The following is a 26,676-nucleotide window of genomic DNA, read 5'->3' on the forward strand; positions in this document are numbered from 1 at the left end:
GTTTATCACACAAAGCATCATATGACTTCAAAAAACTTGGAATATTGCACACAAGTCATGCATATGGACTACTTATGATACTTTTATGACACATTTATGCATTTTTTTGTCCATTTTTGAAGTTGACAGTCATATTTCTACTTATTTTGTAGAGATTCTTTAAAAAATTGCATTTGTTATACAGTAAATGACTTTTTTATTCATTTAGAGGTATTTGACAAATCAACCCAACATCATCTAACTGCCAAACAAACATTTTGGGTGAGTAATATCTTAAAATTCTTAACATTAAATATATCCATATGACATTTTGATATTTTCAGTCACACTATGCATCATACAGTAATGACATGCTATGATGTAAATGGGAAATGACGTAATTGTTGCCCTAAACAATCTATTTTTAAAATATGAATAGAAATGCCACTTTTTTTCCCACAGTCCACCATTTCCCTTATAAATACTAATCTGCCATTGGCTCAGATAACAGCAATAGCCTGTTGCCTGGTAACATCGCTAGATTGCTTGTGTTTGAGAGAGAAACGCTGCTTTTGTGTCTCTGTCCCTGTTTTCCTTTATTTTTCTAACAATAATGTTTATACTACACACCCATCTAAATTTCTAACAGCACGCCCACTGATGATGGTCTTTTATATGAAACGAGGACATTATTTTGCAATCTGTCATCAGTGAAATTATTTAGCAGCTTGATATGAAGCATAATGCAAAAGCTGACAGTATGCATTACGCCACATGCCAAAACTTTGAAATGCATGTCACACTTTCCTGACTATTAATGAACATTCTCTCCTCAGTCAATAAGTCATGGAATGAAAATAAATAAAAAAATAAAATAAACTAGTCTTTCATTAAGAAATGTGACGGTCTTTAGATGTGAAATTGACTAGGACAACTGCTGCTTTAATGAGTTTTGGCTGAGAATGAATTCATACCAAAGAGTTCCTGATGGCAGTGCTAATAGCAGCTAATGAACACGTTAATTTGCACAGTCGAGTTTGTCATCAATGAAAATAATCCAGATGCAACTCAGTGAACGCCAGAAAGGCAGCTTTACCCAGATGCTAGAATCATTTAAAGGGGTCCTATTATGCCCTTTTACAAAGTCTTGATTTTGTTTTTGGGGTGTACTGGAATATGCTTTCATGCTTGATTGTTCAAAAAACACATTATTTTTCACATATTTTACATTATTACAGCACCTCTCTCCCCAGTCTGGCTCGAACGCGTTGTTTAGTTCCTGTTTCGATGAAGCTCCTCCTCCTGAAATACAAAATGTGCTGTGATTGGTTAACTGGCCCAGTGTGTGGCATCGTTTAGCGCATGTTCATGAAATGTCACACCCCTTACCTAACACTATGGCTGCCTTCCAGTTCATTTTTTTATGCCCTTCCCTCGCTAACTTCCCTCAGTCTGGTTGACTCGGATGTACATCATTGCTTATGTTGCACGAGTGCCCACTACTGGCGGAACACTTGCAATTGGCTGAATTGGAACGTCCTAAGCCCTTGATCACTTGGAATCTGCTATGGATTTGATTTATTATTTAATCTTTTCCCTTACGAAATTGTTTAATACAGCATTCTATATGTATATAGGTGTGTTTGGGTTGATTTAAATATTCAAAAAAATAATTAATATATCATAGAGTGGGGTAAACTAAACACGATATGTGGTGATGTCACAATCGTGTTGCATTGTGATATATAAAGCTGTCTGAAGTGTACATATAAAGTAGACTTGCTCCCTCAGTCAAAATCGAGGGAGCGAGGGTCTGTCCATATAAACTTCCCTCGTCCACTTCACGAAGTGGAACTTACTTCAAAATGGCGGCAGGGATTCCCCCGAGGGGAAGTGCTTAGGGAAGTTTGTGAGTGCGTGTCTAAAATTGGAGTGGAACGCAGCCTATCCCTGCGTTCCATTCGGAAGGGCTCATCCCTATGCCCTAATCCCTTCAAAGGGTTTACCCTCCGGAGTGAGAGCTTCGAAAGGAAGAAGGGTGTAGAGGTGGAAAAAAACTCTTTTTTGAAACGCACTTTTGCGTCATCTTAACAAGACAATCAATTCACACATTTTGTACGCTGGTTGACCAAGCAGATTGTGCAAGCTGCGCCTTTTGTTTAACGTTAGTTTATTTATTTATTTATTTTTGGTTTATCGCACCAAGGCCTTTTACGTTAAATATAATGTATATTGTGTCTATGTATTTGAAACATTTGAATGGACTGATAAAGGGAGCTGTAAAGTATTTTTGTTGAAGTACAATGTCGTTTTGATCATAATAATGTACCAAATCGAACTCGTATAAATATTACAGTAGTATAGAAAAATACTATACATACATTTATAGGTAAAATCGAACTCCGAGCCTCCTGTACCCAATCTGTGACGCCAAACAACTTCCCTGTGCAAAGGATCTCTGGGGCCCGAAGTGTCCATCGGTTGTACCTCTCGAAATCCTTCATTCTGAAGATTTTGAAGTGGCCAGATTTGAGCACTTCGGTTTGGAACGACCCTTCAATATGGCGGCCATGATTGTTTTCACTCCGAAGTACCCTTCGGAGGGCAATATATCCCGTTTGGAACGCACCGTATATCAACACTAATGTTAGCTAGTAGGTGAGCGGAGACAAACCTCTGCCCTTTGTTCACATCATAGCAACAACATAAAACTTAAATTGGAACTGTTATTAAAAAATGCAACTACAAATAATAATACATATAGGTTGTGATCCACAAAAAAGCAGTTTGTCCCGACAAAGTGGGAACTGCTCCATTTCAGAAAAAGCTTTTGTGTGTAGCCTGCATTGTACTCTCTTAGGTTCTGGAAGCTTTTTTTGCATATTTGTGGGTGGGGATTATTTAAATGAAAAAACGCATTGTAGTCCAAATGTGTCGTTCGTTGTAGTTCTTGGAAAGTGGATTCTGGTAAACAAAATACAATATCTCCCTTTGAAGTGGACTTTGAGCTTTGTAACCTTGCAGATTTTTTTATGCTCAAACAGCAACATTACAGATTAAAGTTGAAAAAGTGAAAAAAGCATAATAGGACCCCCTTTAAAGGAAAACATGACAAATCTGGAAAGATGAAACTCCAAACTCAAGATGCCATTTTAAAGTTCGTCAAACGTTGAGCTTAATGAAGGGAGGCAATGATGCTGTAATTGTTTTCTCAAGCTTTTATCTAACTTTCTGTTTAATTTGTTTGATTGTTTTGTTCGATTACTGTTTGTAGATAGATAGAACGACAGATAGATAGATAGATAGATTTTGTTTGATTGTTTTGTTCGATTACTGTTTGTAGATAGATTTTGTTTGATTGTTTTGTTCGATTACTGTTTGTAGATAGATATAGATAGATAGATATTGTTTGATTGTTTTGTTCGATTACTGTTTGTAGATAGATAGATATAGATAGATAGATATTGTTTGATTGTTTTGTTTGATTAGTTTATAGATAGATAGATATTGTTTGATTGTTTTGTTCGATTACTGTTTGTAGATATAGATAGATATTGTTTGATTGTTTTGTTCGATCACTGTTTGTAGATATAGATAGATTTTGTTTGATTGTTTTGTTCGATCACTGTTTGTAGATATAGATAGATTTTGTTTGATTGTTTTGTTCGATTACTGTTTATAGATAGATAGATAGATAGATTCTCTAATAATTCTCAGAATATGAAATATGGAAATCAAACAATGATGTACATAAGCAGTGAGTCACAAAATGTCTGAACTGGAATCAGATGTGGGGAGAAAAGATAAATATCGGCTCTGAGTGAGTGAGTGAGAGAGCGAGAGAGAGAGAGAGAGAGCGCTTCAACAGTTTCAACAGTGAGTCAGTCTGCTTATATTACTGTGATTATAGAGAGCTTCTGCAGTGGAGAGAGAGAGAGCGAGAGCGAGAGAGGTGTGCACGATTCACTGTCTTCTCTAGGATACAGCTCGCTTCCCTCCTCGTCTCAGTGCTTCTCTCTCTTCCCACTCAAGTGTATCTGATCCGCTTCTCCCGCTCAACTCAAGAACTCTCCGAGGATGACTCCTCCAGATACCTCCAGCCGCAGATGCCCGTTCCCCAGCTCATGGCTGCCCAGGACGACTCAACACTCTTGGGCTTCCCTCGTGCGGTCCTGCCCTCTCTAAAGTGGATCCACAGCAGAACAGAAGCTCAAGCTGGGCTCCTTTAGGGTGAGTATCAACATAATTTACTGAACTGCAGAGAGAGAGAGATTAAGGACGTTTGTTTGTGTGTAAACAATGGCATTGCAATTCATTGTTTTGTGGTTAAAGATTATAAATAAATGCGACTCCTTGTTGCATACTGTCATTTGTGATCTTACAAAAGCTGAGAATACGTCCAGGTGGCGTCTCAGATGGGTGCAGAGAGAGAGTTGAAACTGGTGGTGCCAACACAGATGCCAACACTGTCAGCGTGTGAACTCTCACTGCGTGTCATGACACCAGGTCTGTAGAACATCACCACTGCCCTGGTCATTAGTAATTACAGTGCAACACAAGCGCTCGGATATCAGCTTCAGCCTTATCTGATCAAACTACTAACACAAAGTAGTAAAGTTGAGTGTGTAAGAGCAGCGTTTTTGTGTTGTGTGCTGTTGAGGAAAGGTGTAAGTTGTAAGTGATCAGATGCACCATTTTCCCCTGCTGGACCATAAAACAGGTGGAAAAATCCCAAGGAGTCTTTTGACCCCAGCATTCGCATAAGCAATGCCCTGGCAACCACACTGGCATTGCGATAGCAAGTTTTGCACCACTCACATTTTCTTCAGCAAAATCAAATATGCATTGATTCCTGGCCGTGTGGTTCAGGTAACTGGTCTGCGCTCTGTTCAGAGACTGCAAAATACAGTATGTGGGTGTTATGAAATAGAAATGTATGAGGAAAAGAGTAGCATGAAGGTGACAGAATGGACTTATTTCTATGGAAACAGCATATCCCTTCACTTTCCTCTCTCTCTCTCTCTCTCTCTCTCTCTCTCTCTCTCTCTCTCTCTCTCTATCTCTCTCCCTCCTCCCTCTACTGAAGACTCATATGGATGTTTTTCAGTTCCCAATCAAACTAATGGGAAAGAATTCGATAATGTTTTTTGGTTGTAATTTGGAGAGAAATGCATCAACAAATGCAGATCATTTTTGACACTTTTTGTTGAATTCGGATTGCTAACAAACAAAAAAAGTTACCAAAAAGATGAGGTCGGACACGCCCATACAGCATCACTTCCTGTGTTTACCTCATTCTGTTACTGCTGAAGTCTTTTAATCCGGCTGTTGGAGATTTCAGGGGAATCGTGTCTTTCTGTCGCTCAAGCTGTTATTAAGCCACTTAAACTGTCTGAATCTCACACTGGATTGGCTCAGTTTCAGAACACATGCCGAAGCAAATAGATGAACATTTGGGGCTTTAAACCTTGTTAAACAACCTACTAATATTAGTATATTTAGTCAGTTCAGGTTTTAATTGCTCTCGTAATCCTAAACCAGCTAACACTCCTTAGAAACTTTGTTTATCTGTCATAATTTGGATTAAATCTGCACAATATGCAATATAGGCTCAGAGATCAGTATTGCATGATTTTGTAATTGTTGATACAGTATTTGAATAGTATTAATGATACGCAGTGATTTTAAGGACGTCCGTGATCCAACATTAATGCAGAGCTGTCTGAAAGTGTCTGTAAGTTTGACAGTGAGATGATTTCATGCTGCAGCCTGCGGTGTGTCGTGATGCACACGCTCAGTAATCCTCGAGAGCTTTTCATCCTCTCTCAAACACAATCCCACACAGACACACACACACACGCAGATAAATGAATATTATTTTTGGGAAATAATAATGTGATTAATGTGAGCACTCACACAGAAGTGCTGATCAGGTAAAGGGATCGGTGTGGTCGTGACTGCAGCTCAGACAGCATCCATTCATGCTCACAGAGATGAGCACGAGAAACAGACTGTTATTTCATCTTTACAAACAGAAAGTGTCACTTTATTGGTGTGAATGAACTCAGTGCATGACCTCAACACCTGATGCATGCGTGTGCATGTTTGTGCATGAGGTTGCTGCAACAGATCTATCTATCTATCTATCTATCTATCTATCTATCTATCTATCTATCTATCCATCCATCCATCCATCCATTTTTTTATTGAACTTATCAATTTTAATCGGTTCATTTTATTTATTTATTTGTTTATTTAATTTATTTTATTGAATTTATTTATTTTAATTTGTTGAATTAATTAATGTATTTTGTTGAATTAATTTATTTTAATTTGTTCAATTTATTTATTTTTCTTATTGAATTTCTTTCTTTCTTTCTTTATTTTAATGTGTTCATTTTATTTATTTATTTTGTTTTTATTGAATTTATCTTGTTGTCATTGAATTTGTTCATTTTATTTATTTATTTTGTTTTTTATTGAATTTATTTATTTTAATTTTATTTGTTCAATTTATTTATTATTATTTTATTTGATTGAATTTAATTATTTTAATGTATTCATTTTTATTTTTTTATTGAATATGTCAATTTTAATTGGTTCATTTTATTTTTTATTTGATTGAATTTATTTATTTTAATTTGTTCAATTTATTTATTTATTTATTTTGTTGCATTTACTTATTTTAATTTATTCAATTTATTTATTTTTCTTATTTTATTGAATTATTATTATTATTATTTTTTTTTTTTTTGAATTTTTATTTATTAATTGAATTAGTTCTAGCCATGTCAAAGAATGACGGTCAAGTGTCAGACCTGCTGTTCACATATTGAACATATCAATATGATGACCTCATCTGTCAATCAAATGAGCTCTTGTTCACGTTGATGTTCCATGATGTTACAAGATCAGTGATTTAATATTCATTCTTGCCTTCAGCATGTCAATGTGTCAGAACTTTTAAAATATTCTGCTTTGGAACTGTTGTGATTTTTATCCCCTTTGGTCAGAGTTTCTTGTTTGTTTCCCATTTCTTTACAGCTGAATTTCTCTTATTCTCCCTCCCCAGAGATCAGAGTTAGTCAAGAGATCAGAATAATTAAAACATGTCTCATCTTGAAATACAGCGTTGATTTTCTACATACTAAATTATGCATCCAGCTGGCTTCAGAAGTATAATAATATTTTTGCATGACCATTTGCATGTTCCGATTATGTAACCTACAGTATGGTTTATGGTGGATCGGATGCAGATTTTGTTCATTTTTAGGGAAAAAAATCACTAAATACTCTATTACATGTTCATATATTTCATAATCTTCGATCACAGTAGTTCACTTCAAATGAATATCAAACAGAAGTCATATTCATAGTTAAAATCATCATCATCATCATCATCAAAGTTCTTTTTTGAATATAGTTTAAAAGTGGCCCTCAAAGGTGTTAGTGAATTATGTTCGTAGTTAATAATGTGATTCTCATAGTTCATGACACCTGTGCGAACTTCATATATCCACTAAAAATCACTAAAACACCAGCTGATTCAAAGACTTCAACAACGATGAAGAAAAGTGAAGTTAGTGTAGAGAAAAGAGCCTGCCGCCTTTGAGACACACAGATACAGACACTTGATCTAATGCCATTTTGGGGGCCATCCTTTAGACTTCAGTAAAAACTGATGGTGCATATGGCTCTTGTTTAATCTCATAAATAATATCTGTGTACATGCAAGTTTGTGATACAGTCATTTCATGTGCATTGTGTGTATTTATAATGCCTGTAGTCACGGGTTTGAGTCTGTAGCGCACATGTGTGAAACCCAGTCACGAGACCTTCAGCAGGTATTACGTGTTTGCTGTGTGTGTGTGTGTGTGTGTGTGTGTGTGTGTGTTCCTTCAGGCTGCACGTTTCTGTGAATGTGAACATGAGTTCATACTGCTGCTTTGGGTTTGGAAAACGATTCCATAAGCATCTTTTGGGTTTTGTGTGAGTGTGTTTTGTAATCTATAAGCCTCATAACGCTGAATTGTAAAGCCTCAGGATACTGAAAGAGAGAGAAAGGGAATGATATGGAGGAGTAGAGATGCTTGTGCTTTTATTAGGATTTCTTTTCCTCTGTCGTTCATTTTTTCCCTCCATCTCCAAGGATGCCAAGTTGAGAGTGGCAGTTAGAAACAGTCTGTGCATATCTAATATGATTGGGCTTGTTAAAAATAGACCGCACTATACGCTCTGCATACAGCACAGAATATTTACAGTTTTGTGGGATACGGAAAGCAAAATGGCAGTATATGTTCTCATTTGAAACTAAAGAGCATTTGATTGGATGAAAAGTTCAAGATGATCATTAATATTTTGGTTTAGTTTTATAATGTCAGAAAAATGCTGATTATGAACTGTTCTCTGTGCTACATGTACTACGGTTCAAAAGTTTGGGGTCAGTGAGATTTTTTTAAAAATATTTTTGAAAGTCTCTTCTTTTCACCAAGGCTGCATTTATTTGACCACAAATACAGTAAAAACAGTAATATTGTGAAATATTATTACAATTTCAAATAACTGTTTTCTATTTGAATATATTTTAAAATGTAATTTATTCCTGTGATCAAAGCTGAATTTTTAGCATCATTACTCCAGTCTTCAGTGTCACATGATCCTTCAGAAATCACTCTAATATGCTGATTTGCTGCTCAAGAAATGTTTCTGATTATTATTACATTATTTACATATTCATTCTTGCATCATTATTACAATGTTGAAAACAGTTGTGGCTGCTTAATACTATATATTTATAGAAACCGTGATATTTTTTTTTTTTGGATTCTTTGATGAATAGAAAGCTCAAAAGAACAGCTTTGAATTTAATGCATCCTTGTTTAATAAAAGTATGTTTATTTATTTATTTATTTTTTTAAATCTTACTGTCCCCAAATTTTTAAACGGTAATGTATATGAATGATTCCTCAAATTGAGCAGCTTGTGTAAAAATATATTTTGATAATATAATAAATGGAGATGAAATGTGTGTCCTGGCATCATATTTCTCTCTTACTCTCATTTGTCTTTAGTCCTCTCTGTTTTTGGAATCAAATCATGTGCAATATTAAAATTGCATTGTTTAATTATTTTTTGTTGGAGCTTCTGAGATTTGCACCGAAAAGTTTAATCAATTTACATATGTCTTGGCTTAAATAGAGCTGAAATGGAGCATTTAATTGTTTCACTGGATTTGTGGACAATCACAACAGCAGTTTTTTATAGTTTAGTTTACTATGAAAGCAGAAGATTCAGTGATTTGTTTCAGTGTAATTAAAGTGTAAATGTGGTTTCTTGTTGCTTTTCTCAACTCCTCCTTTTTCTCTTTCTTCTAGAAAGGGCAAGTTCATTCAGACCTCGTCTTTCAGCCTTCAAGCTCACCCGAGAACAAGACCTTTAGAGCCGAAGCTTTCAGACTGCTAGAGGAAGAGTAGACAATCATATATAAAGGTACGTCTGCAGCAACATACAGTGAAGTCTTATATTATTTTTTGGATAATTCAATCTAGATGTACCTACTGTCCTTGTTGTTTTGGAAGATGGAGCAGGAGATTTCAAAAGTGCAGCGCAAGATGTCGGACCTGGAGTCAGTTTTGCAGCAGAAAGATGTGGAGCTCAAGGCTTCGGAAACCCAGAGGACCATTTTAGAGCAAGACCTGGCCACCTATATCACCGAGTGCAGCGTGGGTATACTGTCCAGATGTGGAAATGTGGCGTGATTTGAATTGCACTACTTGCTTTTTGTTTGTGTGTGTATTTCAGAGTTTGAAGCGCAGTTTGGAGCAGGCCCGCATGGAGGTGTCGCAGGAGGATGATAAAGCTCTGCAGCTGCTGCACGACATACGGGAGCAGAGCAACAAACTGCAGGAAATTAAAGAACAGGTTCGGATTCAGTGCATATTTTCATTTCAGCCTTTTGATTATACATATTGGCCGTGTCCAAAATCGCCCCCTATACCCTTAAATAGGGCGCTATTTGAGGAGACGGCCATTTGGTGCCCGAAACCATAGTGGATGCTATCGAGTGCACTCATTCAATCCCACAATGCACTGCAATAACGAGTATACAACCGATATATGCTCAACAGCTAGAGAATACCCATAATGCGCGTCAAATTATTTCCCACGTCTGACCAGAAGATGACGCCCGCATCTGAATCATCCATCCATTTATGTTCAAAACCCCTGGTCCAATGTGGGTACAGCGTAATATCATACAGGTATAAATTACTTTTTAATTAACAATTAAATTGTTTAATTGAGGTTTATACATATTTTACATGACTGAGCTGCCAGTCTGCTAAGTTTTAAATGCTTATTAAAGAGCAAGCACAAACTCTGCAAAGCGGCAGTCCTTTCGGCGCACTTAGTGTCCGAATTCGTTTTGATTCACTCCTTCGAATGGACTAATGTAGGGAATAGGGTATAGGTGGCGATTTCGGACACAGCCATTGTTTCAGAGGGCAAAGAGCTCCATGCACTGCAAAAATAATTTCCTTAAACAGTCTTGTTTTCAAGAAGACATTTCCATTTAGCAGATGCTTTCATACATTAATGCATTCAAAGCTGTAGGTTTTTGTCAATTCATGCATTCCCTGGGAATCGAACCCATGACCCTGGAGTTGCTTCTGTTTTAGCTACATGGTGCAGAAGAGTATCTAAACATCCTTAAAACATGATACATTTACTTCAGAAGAAAAAAATTTTATAAGATAACAAGACTTGTTGGTAACACTTTATAATAAGGTTCCATTAACGTTAGTTAACTACATTAGTTAACGACCAACAATGGGCTGAGTAAAAAATATTGATTTCTCGATTTTAATCTATTCTCATTTTTATGAACCAACAGGCCTATCGATTCATAAAGCCCAAGAATTGATCTTTTAGTTCCTGTTTTCAGTTGATGAATTAATGGAACATTGTAGCACACCTCCAATGCCCCATCCAATAAAAAGCAATAAGTTTTGTGCTTTGTTATTTTTGATATGAAATAACAAGTCTCCGATTTCAAAAGTACGGAGCCCCGGACATGACATGCAGGAAAAAAAATAGTAGGCTAAATCGTGCGCACGATTTACTATTTCGTTCCCTCGATTAATTAATTATGCGCATAATTTATAAATTGAAGGAATGAAATAGTAAATCGTGCGCACAATTTAGTAAATCAAGGGAACGAATTAGTAAGTCGTGCGCACGATTTAGTAAATCGAGGGAATGAATTTGTAAATCATGCGCACAATTTAATTTTTTTTCTTGCATGTCATGTGCGGGGCTCCTTACAAAAGAACTTACGAAATTCAAACAATACCGTTTTGGCGCTCTTAATGTGCGTGTTGCCATGTCCGCGGTTTTTCCGAGGAATTGGGCTACTTTTACACTGTTGCCACAGGTTGTTTTCATGTCCGCGGATTGAAGCGACCCCAAATAGCATGATATTTAGCCCCTGGAATGCGAATTTTACAAAAAACACAAAAAACACGAATTCCCACCCCCGGAATGATTTTTACTGTGGGACCCCCTGAAACGCTAAAAGTTTTGGGCCAGTTTCGAGTAGTAATTGGGCGGGGTTTGTTGTGAAAACCTGGCAACCCTGGTTGCCGCCTCAGATCAAGCGAAGCGCTCGTGAACTGATCTTCTCTTCCGCTTACCACTAGTTACAGCGCGAAATAAACATGAATGAACACCAGAAGGTAAGCTAAAAGATACAGTACACAATTTACCGAAATCCGTATCATGCCTCATGTAATCGTTCAATTAGTGTTTCAACCGCGGAAAGACGTCAATAAAACAGCTTGTAAACAATATGTCACATAATGTTGCATTTAAGTTACCTCAGAAGTACGAAAAGCCATTCAGTGACTATATACTCGTTAGTCAGCTAGAAAAATTAACTCTAGGGAGGAGCATTTTCTAAATATATGCACCATATTACATATTCATTTAAACGAATTGGAGTCGAAACATAATTATGTAATTATAAAGTTAGTATTATAACTTTATTATTATATAAACATTCTTGTGTGTAATTTGTGTTTGAATTCAAAAATTTTTTAACCTTCAATATTATAGTAATGTAGCCAACTGACTTACTGTATAGTTACAGCATTAGATGAGAGATTTTTTTTTTCTTTGAGAAAAAATTTGCCTTGTAACGTTACAGTAGGCCTACCTGATAGGCCAAAATAATCGAAAGTGAATGGTGAATGGGAATCGAATCAGATTGCAAGCTTGTGAATCGAAATTGAATCGAATTTGAAACTTGTGTCAATACTAAGCCCTACTTCTAAAGCATGTGTTAATCTTAATGTTTATATCAACATTTACTAATACATAACTAAAAATCAAAAGGTGTATATCTGGAAAAAGGACTGGATTCATTGTGTGTGTGTCTGTATGCAGTGGTTCATGTACCTCTGACTGACATAACCGGGTTTCAGGAAAGTTTCTGTGTGGGCATCGTTGTTCATTCATTTACTGTATGTCTATATGGGAGCATTTTGTGTCTTTGTTTAACGCTGGGGGGTCTGAGTGAGCATTTCACAGATTTTTCAGATTATTCCCATAGAGCTTCTGCTAATAAGAGCCCTGCTGATAGAGTCCACAGTATGAGTACAAATGAACTCTGTCCATCTCAGCTTCTGAACCACTATCTGAAATAGCGATGGCCACTTATAGCCATGAGTAAAGTGATATAGAACGTAAAACTGAAGAATGAGATGTGAAGGTAAGAACACGATAGAAAAACAGCCTGCTTTCTGCCGTTCTTGCACGTCTCCCCCAGAGCCAGGCTCCATCGCACTGTGGTTGCCATGGAGACAAAAACGGTACCTAGCAGTGAAGGATGTTGCAGATGCAGTGAAAATGCTGTCGTGACAAGCTGGCAAAGGTCTCGAATTAGCAGCAATCAGACTTTAAATGAAGTGTTAATTTTATCCTACAGATTTGATCAAACTGATAAAATTTCAGTTTGATTTTGCAGTTATAGATGCTTTCAAACTCGTCTGCTGCATAGTCCGGTTTTAAGTATGTATTATTAATAAGTGTAACTCAGTCTGTAAGAACTTAAATTGTTAGCCTGCAAATGTAAAAAAACATTTAAATAGTTCAATAAGTTATGTTAAATAGCATACATTTTAGACATAATATTGCCAGTTACACTTTCTCTCTGAGCAACGTGTTTCTTTGTGGAATAAATCAAGTGTTTTTGAATCAATTGGTTAGTCACTTGTGTCGTTCCTTAATGAATCGGTATGTTTGAGCGAATCAGTTAAGTGAATGATTCAAATGACTCCCTTGTCACTTGTGTCGTTCTTTAATGAATCGGTATGTTTGAGCGAATCAGTTAAGTGAATGATTCAAATGACTCCCTTGTCACTTGTGTCGTTCTTTAATGAATCGGTATGTTTGAACAAATCAGTTGAGTGAATGATTCGAATGACTCCCTCTTAAAAACAGTTACTTGTGTCGTTCCTTAATGAATCGGTATGTTTGAACGAATCAGTTGGTATGTTTGAATGAATCAGTTGAGTGAATGATTAGAATGACCCCTCTTAAAAACAGTCACTTGTGTCGTTCCTTAATGAATCTGTATGTTTGAACGAATCAGTTGAGTGAATGATTCGAATGCCCTCTTAAAGAAGATGGCTAAATTGGTGTAACGATGTAACTTGCAGAAAGATTCACTTAAAAATCCCCACCACTAATTCAGACTGTATTTACAGCCCATCTTGAATGTACAAACACAGACAAGCAGAAATATTTTTCAATAAATATATAGGACTATCAGTTTTATAGCATATGACTTGTAATGAACAGTTTGCCTGATTTATTATGACATTCTTTATGGAATATTAGTAGTTCCACGTCAGTGTTATATCTTCGTCCATTTCCAGACTTTTTTTTTTTTCTTTTTCTTTTTGCTTCCATTCAAAGTTTGTAATGTTTTGAATCATCTTGGAACAGCTTTTGGTTAAGTCTTTACTGAAGAGTGTTTTTAAATCCCTATGGGGTAAAATGACTAGCTGTTGGGCTCTCTTGTGCTTAAAACCAAAAAAATAAAGTGGCACAGCCACTGAAAGGTTTTTCAGTTTCATGAATATTATGAAGTTCCTCATTGGTTTTGTTAAGCTCAGAGGGAATTGGTGCATTAAGCTGTCATTTAAGTGCAGAGCTACTTTTAGAGGGTGATTTCCAGTTCAGATGGAAATTTTAGTGGCTGACAGATTTATTTGTGCATTGGCTTTTAGTTTTTTGGCTTTTAGTGGACTTACTCATTTGAAAGTTGCTTTGGATTATGTAAATGCAGTCTTAAAAGGCTAAAATGCTTATTTACTTTAGTTTCTAGGAGTCATGAACTAAAGCAAGTGTTCAGTTGAACTAACTTTAATTTTAGTTAATCTTAAACTCAACTGTCTCTTATTCTATTGTATTTTTTTCTAGGTATAAACTTTGTCTCTGATGTTTCTCTTGAAAATAAATGGACATTAATGAGCCAAATTTTAAGACATTGTCAAGATCTGTTGTTAAACTCTAGAGGAGACGCAGATGAGATTATGTGGTGTTGGATCATCATGGGTTTTTTAATGCCTGATTGCTGATATCTAAAGTGCTGTACTTCTGAATGGCTGAAAATACAAACATTTCCAAAGAAAATTCAGAAAAACATGAGATTTAATCAAAGGCTTCAATTGGCTTTCCATTTAATCTGATTGGCGTTTAGGAGAAACAATTGAGATATTCAAGAGATCTTATTTGGGATGTTTTTTTTTCTGAGAAATGAATGTTGCATTCAGAATCTTTTTTAGTGCTTGCAACTAATGCAGATGTTTTAATTCCAGCCCACACGGCAAAATGGAATTGCCACAATTGATGTTATTCTTGCAATTAGCTCAATATTGATAATTAAGTAGTCACATTAGCATAAAGGATTGACAGAAGAAGATTATGTTGACTCACTTTGAGCTATTTTTTTTCATATGACTTTCATTTGCGAGGCAATTTCACAAAATGTCAAGCACCTCTTTTCTGTCATTTCTGGTGAATAATTATAATCTTCACTATGGTAATATAATGCAAAAAACACAAACATGCTCTTCTATATCTGTTTTTGTGCGCTTGGCTGTTTTTCTTCTCTACATTCACAATATAGCACAGCCTCAAGTGCCTTATTGCTTTCATTAAATGCAAATAAAAATATAAAGGGACAACAGTAAGGTTAATAGTTGGTCACTTTTCACACTTGAAATGGTTAACCCTGGGTCATTCTAAGACCAGATAAATGGAATCCTGGGTTATTTTGCTTTACGTTTCACACTGACCATAATTTACCCAGGCTAGCAATTAATCCTGGGTATTCATAAGCTGCTGTCTCACACTAGGGCTTTAAACACTCACTTAACCCCGGGTTATTGTCGCCTTTAACCACCGCCTTTAACCACGGGTAAACCCACAGTACGGTGTTAGAATGTTACGTTAGCAACAGACAACCAATCGCGTACTCATATTTGCGTGCTTTGGAAAGTCATGAAAATGCTGCGCATTGTATATAAACAGTAAATTCAGTGTTTGAGAGGAAAAATGTCAAATGCTGACAGAAACCATGACAATTTGAGTGAAGAAGAGACTGTTTTATTCTTACCTTTATAGTCCGAAATGTCCATTCAGTATAAACTTGATAGTACAGTCGGCAGTATGTAGATGCGCAATGCTAGAGCTTTTATCGTGTGCTGCGTTCATCCGATCAATGACACTGACACAGCAAATATGCAAATAAGCATTAACCCAGGGTTTAGGTATGTACGGTGTGAAACGCCAGTTTATAAATACCCAAGATTAATTGTTAACCCCGAGTAAATTATGAGCAGTGTGAAACGTGAAGCAAGATAACCCAGGATTCCGTTTACCTGGGGTTTAAAATGACCCAGGTTTAACTATTTCAAGTGTGAAAAGCCCTACTGTACTTTCCTAAACCCTGGGTTAATGTTCTTATTTGCGGTGTCAGTGTCATTGATTGGACAAACGCAGCACGCAACCTGTTTACATAACAGCTCTAGCATTGCGCATCCACGTATTATATATTATTGCAGACTATACTATCAAGTTTATTCTGAATGGACTTTTCGGACTATAAAGGTAAGAATGAAACGGTTTATATTGGACTCATTTGAATTGTGCACAGAATGCTATTTAAAGGGATATGGAGGAGATTATGAGGAGAAACGGTTAGAGATTAGAAGGAAACTGAGGCTTTACCAAGCTCAACGGCTCTGGCCGAGCTGTGATATAAATGAAATGCTATTGGCTATTTTAAAAAAGGGGGAGGAGCCGATCGATATGTCCCACCCTGTCTTCCTGTTTCAGTGGAAATTACGTCAACACATTGAATAATGCTGTGCATGCCAAGGCACTTCAGTGGGCCTTTAAAAGCGGGGTTTAGAACGGTGATAAAAAGCAGGTGCAAATTACTGAAATTCCACAGCAGCAATGCCTAACATGCTTTACCACAATGTTTAATAAACAGAGACAGTTACTGATTGTATCTTCTATGCTTGTCGTGCCAAATTTCCTTCTCCCCTCTAGCGTAGCTCAAGGCTTCCGTTTTATCGTTAAATGCCGTAAGATGTCTCGTTAGGCGATTGTGACTTCGTCAGGCATGACTTGGATGCAATTTGTGACCTGTAGCTAATGGCTGATGAAACGTCCAGGGCCGATCGGCTTCGGACTGGCACACTCACTCCATCCGCCCACTCACTGCCCTTTCACCCACTCAGCACACTTATTTATCCACTTCTCCGCTCTGCTTTTCATGTGCTAGTCTCTCTCTGTATCACGTGGTTGGTTACTCAGACTGATTTCATCTCCTCTCTGCCTCTCATGTTCTCACAAAGGTCTTCTAATTCGCCTGTTTTATTTGATTCTGCCATTTTGCACGAAACTGTTGACTAAGTACTGCATTGGAGTCTGTTTCCTTTATACTTTTTGTAATACTTCTAACCCATATGGGTGATGTGGCATGTCTGTTAAAGCTCAAGAATATTAAACCATCACTAAACATATTAACCCTATAAAGCCTATCATATTTGATATGGAAATATCTAAGGGCTCTATACTACATGATCTAAACTTTGCTGAAAAAGCTGTTGCACACAATCTCTACTACATGCCTTCTGTCTTCTGATTGATTAGCAAGTAAAAGGCCTTTTAGTATAATTGTAAATACATCCACCTTCAGCTCATGGTTCACATGTCGTTTTGATGTGAAATCTTTACTGATTTTTATAAAGTAAACATAAGAATAACTTTTATATTGTTAGTGATATTTCAAGATGAACATTTACTGGACTGAAGCAGGTTTACTTGAGTATCCATACATAATTTTTTAGAAGAATCATGTTAAAATATGAGTATCAAATATGATCCATCAGGCTTTTGAAGAACGTTTATTTGTTCATCTCTCAATCATCATTGTATCGCATTGCATTATATGTGTTAAAAGTACAGAGCTTTAATCATAAAACTAAGCATTTATATCATGTTACTAAGGCCCTGTTTACACTGGGTATTAAGATGCATTTTGGTCGATCAGATCACAAGTAGACGAGGGAGACACATACGTTTACACCTGATGTTTTAATCCGTCTCTTTTGTTTAATCCGTCCACTTTATGTCCTGATTTCTTCAAGGGGAGGGTCTATGGACAAGGAAATGACAATGTATGGGCTTTTTCAGATCTTTTGATCTAATGGACAAAACAAGCTCTCGCAATTTACATATGAATGCGAACGGAGACAACGGAAAAACATGCAGAGAGCATCAGCTTTCATTTCTGCTCTGACAGTTGCAATACCACGCCGAATGCTGTGAGTGTGGGTTAGAAATCAGGAATGGTGAGAGAACATTGTGATTGGTACATTTTTCATCTTCAAACCAAACTTGGGTCTTCAGCCAACAAAGTTTAAATCCCGTCTGGCTAGCGCGCTTCCCATAATGTTTATGCATTAGGTCAGTAGGCGGAGAGTAGGTGGTCTTTTGTGGTTGTTTGAATGCATTCAACCACATGAGCGTTTACACTACGAAAGCAATTCGGTCGAATGCGTTTTTGACTACCTCTGGAAGGCCCTGTTTACACCTAGTATTAAGATGCATTTTGATCGATCAGGTCACATGTGGATGATGCTAAATACAGGTGTAAATGGGGTCTAAAATGTTTTGAGCTCGTCCACTTTCGACCACTTCCAGAGATAGTCGAAAACGCATTGCTTTTGCAGTGTAGACGCTCATGTAGTCGAATGCATTCAAACAGCGTTCTAACTATTATTTCATATGTAAGGCTTAAGGATAAAAGCATCTCCTACTTGTCCATACAATCTTGAAAATAAAGTTTATTTAAACTTTTTATTAAGTTTATTTAAACTAATTAACTTTATTTAAGCTTTATTGGTATTGATGGCTCCATGAAGAACCTTTAACATCCATGGAAACTTTCCAGTGCACAAAGGATTCTTTATAATGGAAAAAGGTTCTTTAGATTTTTAAAATGTTCTTCACACTAAGATAAATGGTTCTTTTAAAAACTGTTGCCTGAAAGGTTCTTTGGGGAACCAGAAATGGTTCTTCTATGGCATCGCAGAGAAAATCCCCTTTTGGAACCTTTATTTTTAAGAGTGTATGAACTAAATAATAGACACGATGTTTCTGTTCTTTCTGATAGACATGGACACAGAGTAACTAAAGTGCCATTTTAACATTTATGACCCTGCAGGAGTACCATGCTCAGCTGGAGGAAATGCGAGTGTCTATTCGTCAGCTAGAGGAAAACCTCTCCGCTGCTCGCCGCCGCAGTGACCTGTACGAATCCGAGCTGAAAGAGTCTCGTCAGACCAGCGAGGAGCTCAAGAGGAAGGCTGTGGAATACCAGCAGAAGATTCAGAAGGTTTGTTCAAGTTCAAAACAAGAACTGTCCAGCTGATGCACGCTAGACGAGGCTTGCTCAGTCTACATTTTTATTTTTTTAGGCTAAAGAACAAGGCAAAGCTGAGATGGAGGACCTTCTGACCAAATTGCAGAAGGTACATCCAAAATAACAACTCATTATTTCTATTCACCTTTTGCAGACAAACTGTTGAGAAAACCAGCATATTTGGTACTATCTTAACCAACAATACCTCCAGAGTAAATTAATTTACAGCAAAGTACCATACAAATCAACCAGCACGAACCAGAATAAATCAGAAAATCATGCTTTTTTTCCATCAAATTGCTAATTTAGCTGTTTTTGTACAGTATTTAAGCTTCTTTATTTGTAAATGTCTCAGACCAATGCAGAGCAACAAGTAAAGATCGAAGAACTCCAGGAGAAGCTTGCTAAGGTACGTGCACTTTTATTTTAAATTCAGCCCTGCTTGAAGATCTGAAACATATGTTTTGTTTGTTTTAAATTAATATTCAGTAATAATATTGTTTTAACTGCATTGACACTATAGGATGAGAACAAAATTTGAACTGATTTGAGCTTGATAATAACACTAACTTGGCAACATCAACACTGTTATTGAACTGAATTGAATCAACATTGAAGAACTGAGTTGAGCTGAATAATGACACTATTACTTTCTGTAGAGCTGCTTTACAGCTGAAATTGAATTTGTTGCATAGTTGATGAATTTTGCAACATTAATATTGTTATTTTCCTGTTTATTAATGTGAGGCTGCTTTGAAATAGTCTGTATTGTGCTATAGAAATTTAACTTGACTTGTCATGGATCACACAGCATAGATGACCTACGATATCTATGATAGATGACCTATGATATTCTGTCAGCCGCAGTTACCAGTAATTCACTGTAAAAAAAAAAAGACAGTGTTTCCGGAATGGCATATTGGTGCCTGTATATTGTACAACTTTAACTGTATATTTAATTAAGTGATAATATACCAATATGCCAAGCTACTTGAACTACCAAAATCTGCTTAATACCTTAAAACGTGATGATCACCATAATAATACAGGTGGTAAAACAGCAAGCCATATGATAAGTAATATTGTCCATAAAGCATGGCCAATACTCGTATATAGAAATAGTCATACACAAAATGCCATCAGAATAACTTCAATCAACAATAAATGCAATAAACATTAACTACAAAACAGAAAATGTAACATGAAACACCATAATGATAAAAGGTTATTGTCATTTTTATTGATATAGCACCTTAAAACAACAAGAAAGCTGACCAAGCTGAAATAAGCTAACCAAGGTGCTTCACAATAAACAATAAAGAGATAACAAATAATCATATAACTACAATGCTTAAAAAGTAATAGATTAAACATCTTAATACTTAAGACAGATGAACATTCAAAATTAAAAATTTAAAACCCACAATAGCTAATGAAATCAACCAATAAAACAAGACCTGAAAAAAGCTAAGGTAGTGAGTTCCATAGCTTTGGGGCTAAAAAGAAACAATACTATTGAAATAAAATATAATCGTATGTGATGTCAATCAGGGACTTCTGGGAATGCCCTTCTACTGTTTTTTCAGTTTAAATTATATGATAATTTACAGTTTCTGCTTCCAAAAACAATACATTTGACAGTATTTTACAGTAAAATGACATATAAGGCCAATCACTCACGTATATGGTAAGAAAATGTTTAGTTAAGCAATTTATAATTTACAGTTTTTCCAGTTTTTTAGATTAATATTCAGTTAACCAAAATGTTTTTACTCTAGAATTTTTAGTTTTTTTCTCTACACATTTTTACCATGCAGCTTCCTTTTCTTCCAGGCCGTGAAGGCGAGCACAGAAGCCACTGAACTCCTGCAGAATGTACGTCAGGCTAAAGAGCGTCTGGAGCGAGACCTGGAGCGTCTGCAGACCAAAGAGGACTCCACCGACAGCCTGCGCAGACGCCTGCGAGAGACTGAGGTGATGCACTGCCTCTCCATTTTCACCATCTGACTGAATTGCTTATTTACAAACATCATGATTATGATTAGATTAGATTCAACTTTATTAGTATTACACAGAGAATAAGTAGGAAACATTTCCTGTATCGTAAACAGTAGAGAATGGCGCTAGTAGGTTATGGTTTTGATTCACAGGGATACCCCGTAATATGGATCTAAGACCTATAATAAATTATTATATTAATAAAAAATGGCAAATTAAGTAGGATCTATACACCATGCCCAAACTCCATGAAATCATTTTTCAAATCGATGGGACCGGATTGTTTATACCAGTTGCTGAAAAGGCCATTCCAGGATGACACACAAGTTTTTAATACTAGGAGAAGATCCACAAACATGTTCGTTTTGTCAAAATCCTTTATTCCTGAAGCATGTTTTATTAGATGGTGCTGGTTTTAACTCTGTGAGAATCCTTTTTTTATTCAGTTAACACTTTACAAGAACTTTTTAACAAAGTTGAACCAAATATATTTTTAAGGCCCGTTCACACCAAGAGTGACAACTATAAAGATAACTATAATAATGACTATATTAGTGTCCGCACCAGCACATGATATTGTTCTGTTTATTCTAAGCGTGCTGCAATTTTGTCATCTGCCGCTTTAAATGCTCGGAATGGATTCTGATTGGCTGACAATTTTTTATCTTTCATCATCTGGAAAAAATCATTCTGAAAATGATTCCAACAAAGTCGTTCCTCTGTGCTGTTATTATTATAGCTGTGGTGTGGACTTGCTATTCTTTATATTTAGAACAGTTTTTAGAACTATATCTTTATCATTATCACTATAGTTATCCTTGGTGTGAACAGGCCTTTAAATTTTTTTTTAGCAAAAATACACAGCAAAATCACCAGAGTTAAATCAGCTCTGCTCGGAGTACATATGGTCCCTCTCTAAATAGTGTTAAAGTAACACTATTAAGGTTAATATTAAAGTTAAAGTTAATGAGACAATTAAGCGATTAATTAACTGATGATTGAGCGTTAGTGATGAACACCTGCTGTTAACAAGCAGAATCACTGAAGAAAAGAGAAACACAAGAACTACAACTGACTTCAGCCACAGTCTTAGATGAAATCAACTGAAGATAACAGACATTATATCTCTCAAGATCTCAGCAGAGGCGGATTATCTTTTCTTCAGTGATTCTGCTTGTTAACAGCAGGTGTTCATCACTAATGCTCATTCATCACTTAATTAATCGCTTAATTAGCTCATTAACTTTAACTCTGCTTCAGTGTTACTTTAACACTATTTAGAGAGGAACCATATGTACTCCGAGCAGAGTTGATTTAACTCTGGTGATTTTGCTGTGTAGATTTTAAAAACCTGATATAGTTCTTCCATAAATTTTTCTCGCCATGACAATAGCTACAGAAGCTGGCATGGCACTAAAAGACCAATAAACAAAAATGTAGACCTTGAATGCAATGTTAGTCACTTTGTATAAAAGCATCTGCCAAATGCAGAAATGTAAATATAAGCAACACAATTCACTCATTGCAATCCACTGTTGCTGACGTTTTGAAACATCTCAAGTTGACGCCTACTGCTTAGACACAGTGTAACTTTAACTCTAAAATCTGATGTGAATGTATTATTTTATTATTTTTGTGTATGAGACCAATTTTCAGCTAAGGCTTGACAATAAAGTTAAACTAAACATATTATTCCAGGACCAAATTGCAAAATGGAGCTATTTCTGCCTGAGCTACTGTAACTCTTAAAAGTGATTTTGTTGGTGCAACTTAATGTATTTATGTTGATTCAGTGATGCTAAGTAATATTTTTGACTTGAATACACAAAGCATATTTTTTTCACTGTAAGCTGCCCAGATGCATCATCAATATGAGATTTTCTTCCTTTTTTGGATGGAACAGGATGGTAAGAAAACCCTGGAGAACCAGGTGAAGAGGCTGGAGATGGTGGAACGGAGAGAAACTAAACTAAAAGAAGACATTCAGACCAAGTCACAGCAGATCCAACAGATGGCCGACAAAATCATGGTAAGACTGAGACTCGAGCGAGCGCTGAACTCCCGCTGATTTACACATACTGTATCTAAAACACACACACAAACAAACAGGTAAACACTGGAGCTATGAGCAGTGAGGAGTGCTGTTCACTTCAACACAACATCTCGATGAGATGGAGGTGTCACATGCTCGCTGTAAAGCTACTTAGTAACGCTTATTAGTCACGTGCGCTATACCTCCTCAAACATTTGCATTAAACACAGACTTTCTGCGTTTATTCGCTTTTCTTCAACCTGCTTAGCCTGGCAGTTACACTGCTTCTTTTCCTCAGCTCCCAGCATGCTCTCTGGCCCTGTCACGGCTCCAAAAGTGACAGATTGCAGGAGTGGATCATCTCAGTCTTTGGCCATGATCATGAGTGTCACAATGATGATGTGTTTTTAACTCAATGATTTATACTGTAAATTATTGATTTTTATGATTTAGTCACGATCCACAAGTGCTTAAAAATGAAATGGCACGTTTTTAGTTGATCTGGAAACCAGTGTTGTTACTGTTAAATAAAACTATATTTAAATCGTTTTCATTAATTGAAATAAAGCTGAAATTATATATATATATATATATATATATCAAACATGATACTCAAACACATATACAGTCTTTTTATAAATATTTTGTGTAAAGGTTCAATAAACCGTTCCATTAAATAAAATATAATATTATTTTGTATAAAAGCATATGTTACTTACTTGTCCATATAATCTTGAAAATAAAGATTAATAAAAATATAAATATTTTATGAAAAACATAAACTTGAAAAAATAAATAAAACTAAAATGAAAATTTGAACTGCTACCTAACTGAAATAAAGTTGAAGTACTAAAAATGACTAAAACTGAAATAAAAATAAATGAAAGCTATATTTTAAAAATATATTTAAAAAAAAAAGACATAACAAAATTACTAAAATTAGATTTTTTTTAAATAATACAATAAAAAATGATAAAGGCACATAGCAAAATTACTAAAACTTAAAAATTAAAATGCAAAATGAAAGTATAAAAATAAAAGCTAATTCAAAATATTAATAAATAATAGTAGCTAAGTAATACTAAAATAACACTGCTGGATTAGGGAAATATGTTATTAATTTAAAAATTACCTATTGTTTTTTCTGCTCATGATTGAAAGTCTCTCGCTTTTTTATTTTTTCTCCTGTGAAGATTATCCTAGTAATCTCGCATGTTTCTCAGAAGACATCCCAACAATCTCTCAATCTGTGCTCAGATTTGCCTTTCGGCAGTCAAAAGTTAGAAATCTCTAAAACATTTCCCATCAAATTCTTCTTAGAGCAAATGAACTGATCTGCAGCCCACATTAATTTTGTGTCTCATTTATAGAATTTTATTTCTCCTTGAAATTGTAGGAGAAACGTCTGAGACAAGGCAATACTTACAGTAAATGAAGCATAACTGAGACTCCATTAAGTCTCTTGTCTGTATGCAGGAACTTGAAGAGAACTTGCGTGACACGCAGGCAACAGCACAGCGAATGGAAGCACACCTGGAACAGAAGGAAAAGCTTTACGCAGACAAGATCAAGGTTGGGTCAAACACACACACACACATACACACACACACACACACACACACACACACTCTTCTGCTCGTGACAAATATCAGTGATGTTTCACAGAGTCAACAGAGCGGTTTACCTCCATCGTGGCATTTGCACAGGACTAATATATTCTGGCTTTAGTGCTCGTTATTAAATTTACAGCGACTGAATAAAAGATCCTGACTCGTGTTTATCTTTGGATTCAGATTAAACTTTTAAAGGGCTCATTTTGAAGGTTTCTGTTCATTTGTCAGGTGTAATAACCCAGTGCTTGTGTTTTGTAGGTGTTAGAGACTCAAATGAAGGCTGATTTGGCTGAAAAGGAATTGCTTGAGTCCAAGCAGAGCGCTTTTGAGGAGGAGTCTCGCGAGCGGGGAAAAGTGATCAGTGACCAGACAGCGGTACCACATGTTATTTTGCTTTTTCCTGAGAGCCTAGTGTATTTTAATTGGGGAATGACAAGGTGTGACCCAACACATTAACACTGATCTTTGTGCAAGACAATAAATTCACATTATTCTAAGGAGCGCTTTACTTCTAGTGAATCAGTCAATTTAAATAAAAGCATCTGCAAATGCACAAATAAGCATATAAAATGCTGAAAAAATCTGAAAAAAGAAAACAAAATAAGAGTAACAGGCATTAAAAACAAACAATCAGATAAAGAACAGAATAATACAAAACAATTTAGACAAAAGCAAGTTTAAGCAAGTGGGTTTTTAGCTGCTTTTTAAAAGTAAGTGTTTTAAAAATAAAACATATTAAATACATTAAATGAGTTAATAATAATGAATTATTAGTAAATAATACATTAAAACCTTTGCATGTGGCAATCAAATATTTTTCTGTTAAACTTTACTTCAAAAAGGTCAAGTAAAAAGTTAGTAATAAAATGAAACTCAGAACAGAATTGACTTATTAATCAAATTGTTTCTTGGTATCAGTGTTATTTTAGTATCATTGAGATACTATTATAGTTTGAATTCGTTTTTATTTTTATATTTTCCATTTTTATTTTAGTTTTTTTTTGTTGTTGTTGTTGTTGTAAGTTTTTGTCATTTTTATTAGATTTATTTAAATATGTCTATATAGTTTTTATTAATTTTTATTTCAGTTTTAGTTATTTTAGTACATCAAGTTAAACCAAACTGTTTCCTTGGCATATAGCTCAAATAAGTTTTTTAAATATATTTGATTTTATTTCATTTAAAATTTATTTTATTCCAAATAACATTTTATTATGATTTTAGTTTTAGTTAACTATATTAACCCTGCTCGGAACTACTGGTACTGCAGAAAGTCTGGTATCGTTACATATTCTAAATTTCATTGACTTGGTACTGAACTACCAGTAATTTACCATATTATAATTGTGTAGTTTAGTATACTTGTTAACTAAGGTTCTACTTTGAATGATGTGGTGTGTAATTTACTCATCAATGACTCTGTTTCATCTAGACGATCAATGCCATGGAGTCAAAGATGACCAGTCTGGAGCAGAGAATCGCTGAGCTGTCCGAGGCAAACAAACTGGCAGCCAACAGCAGCATTTACACGCAGAAAAACATGTGAGTTAACATACATGACCATACATGCTGGAGCTGATTCAGTGATCAAATCTGTTGCAGTGGATGCTTGTAACCGTAAACAGCCTACAGTTAGACTAACATACTATATTACTTGACTGAAGAGCTGTTCATTTAGATTATTTTTAGTAACACATTTAATTATTAATTGAATATTTGTATTTATCACATTGCAGTTGTTATATAAGAGCAATCAGCCATTCTGCTTCATGTTGTGCCACATAGAGTGGTAAAATACACAGTGAGACATTTGTTTGGACAAATACCATGGTATTCTGTATAAGTAGTTTGCAATAGAGGTCAAGAGTAGATGTCTGATACAGTCACTTTACTGTAGTACCACCACAGTACTTTTTTGCAAGGATCTTGTGCTCTCACATAATATTAGTATTTACATGCCATTCACATGAACGAACCATGGATATTTGGATATGAAATGGGTGAATGTAAAGGTTAATTTCAGGCTAATGTCCCATGAAGGCATATTTTCAGGG

The 26,676-nt window shown here is 35.7% G+C and overlaps 1 protein-coding gene across 8 annotated transcripts in view; it reads left to right on the forward strand.

Annotated features, from left to right (window-relative positions):
* The first annotated feature begins 3,869 nt into the window (after positions 1-3,869).
* The window catches only part of LOC127517054 (citron Rho-interacting kinase), a 56,448-nt gene continuing 33,641 nt past the window's right edge, over positions 3,870-26,676 (forward strand). For all 8 annotated transcript variants that reach the window (XM_051902125.1, XM_051902126.1, XM_051902129.1 and 5 more), the window contains exons 1-12: positions 3,870-4,209; positions 9,354-9,468; positions 9,558-9,701; positions 9,781-9,900; positions 18,782-18,952; positions 19,035-19,088; positions 19,335-19,388; positions 20,813-20,953; positions 22,881-23,006; positions 24,486-24,581; positions 24,881-24,997; positions 26,055-26,164. In XM_051902125.1, coding sequence (XP_051758085.1) covers positions 9,558-9,701; positions 9,781-9,900; positions 18,782-18,952; positions 19,035-19,088; positions 19,335-19,388; positions 20,813-20,953; positions 22,881-23,006; positions 24,486-24,581; positions 24,881-24,997; positions 26,055-26,164 — 1,133 coding nt within the window. In that variant the 5' untranslated portion in view covers positions 3,870-4,209; positions 9,354-9,468. The remainder of the gene's footprint in view (positions 4,210-9,353; positions 9,469-9,557; positions 9,702-9,780; positions 9,901-18,781; positions 18,953-19,034; positions 19,089-19,334; positions 19,389-20,812; positions 20,954-22,880; positions 23,007-24,485; positions 24,582-24,880; positions 24,998-26,054; positions 26,165-26,676) is intronic.

The sequence above is a fragment of the Ctenopharyngodon idella genome, chromosome 8 (assembly GCF_019924925.1).
Source record: "Ctenopharyngodon idella isolate HZGC_01 chromosome 8, HZGC01, whole genome shotgun sequence".
Classification (NCBI taxonomy): Eukaryota; Metazoa; Chordata; class Actinopteri; order Cypriniformes; family Xenocyprididae; genus Ctenopharyngodon; species Ctenopharyngodon idella.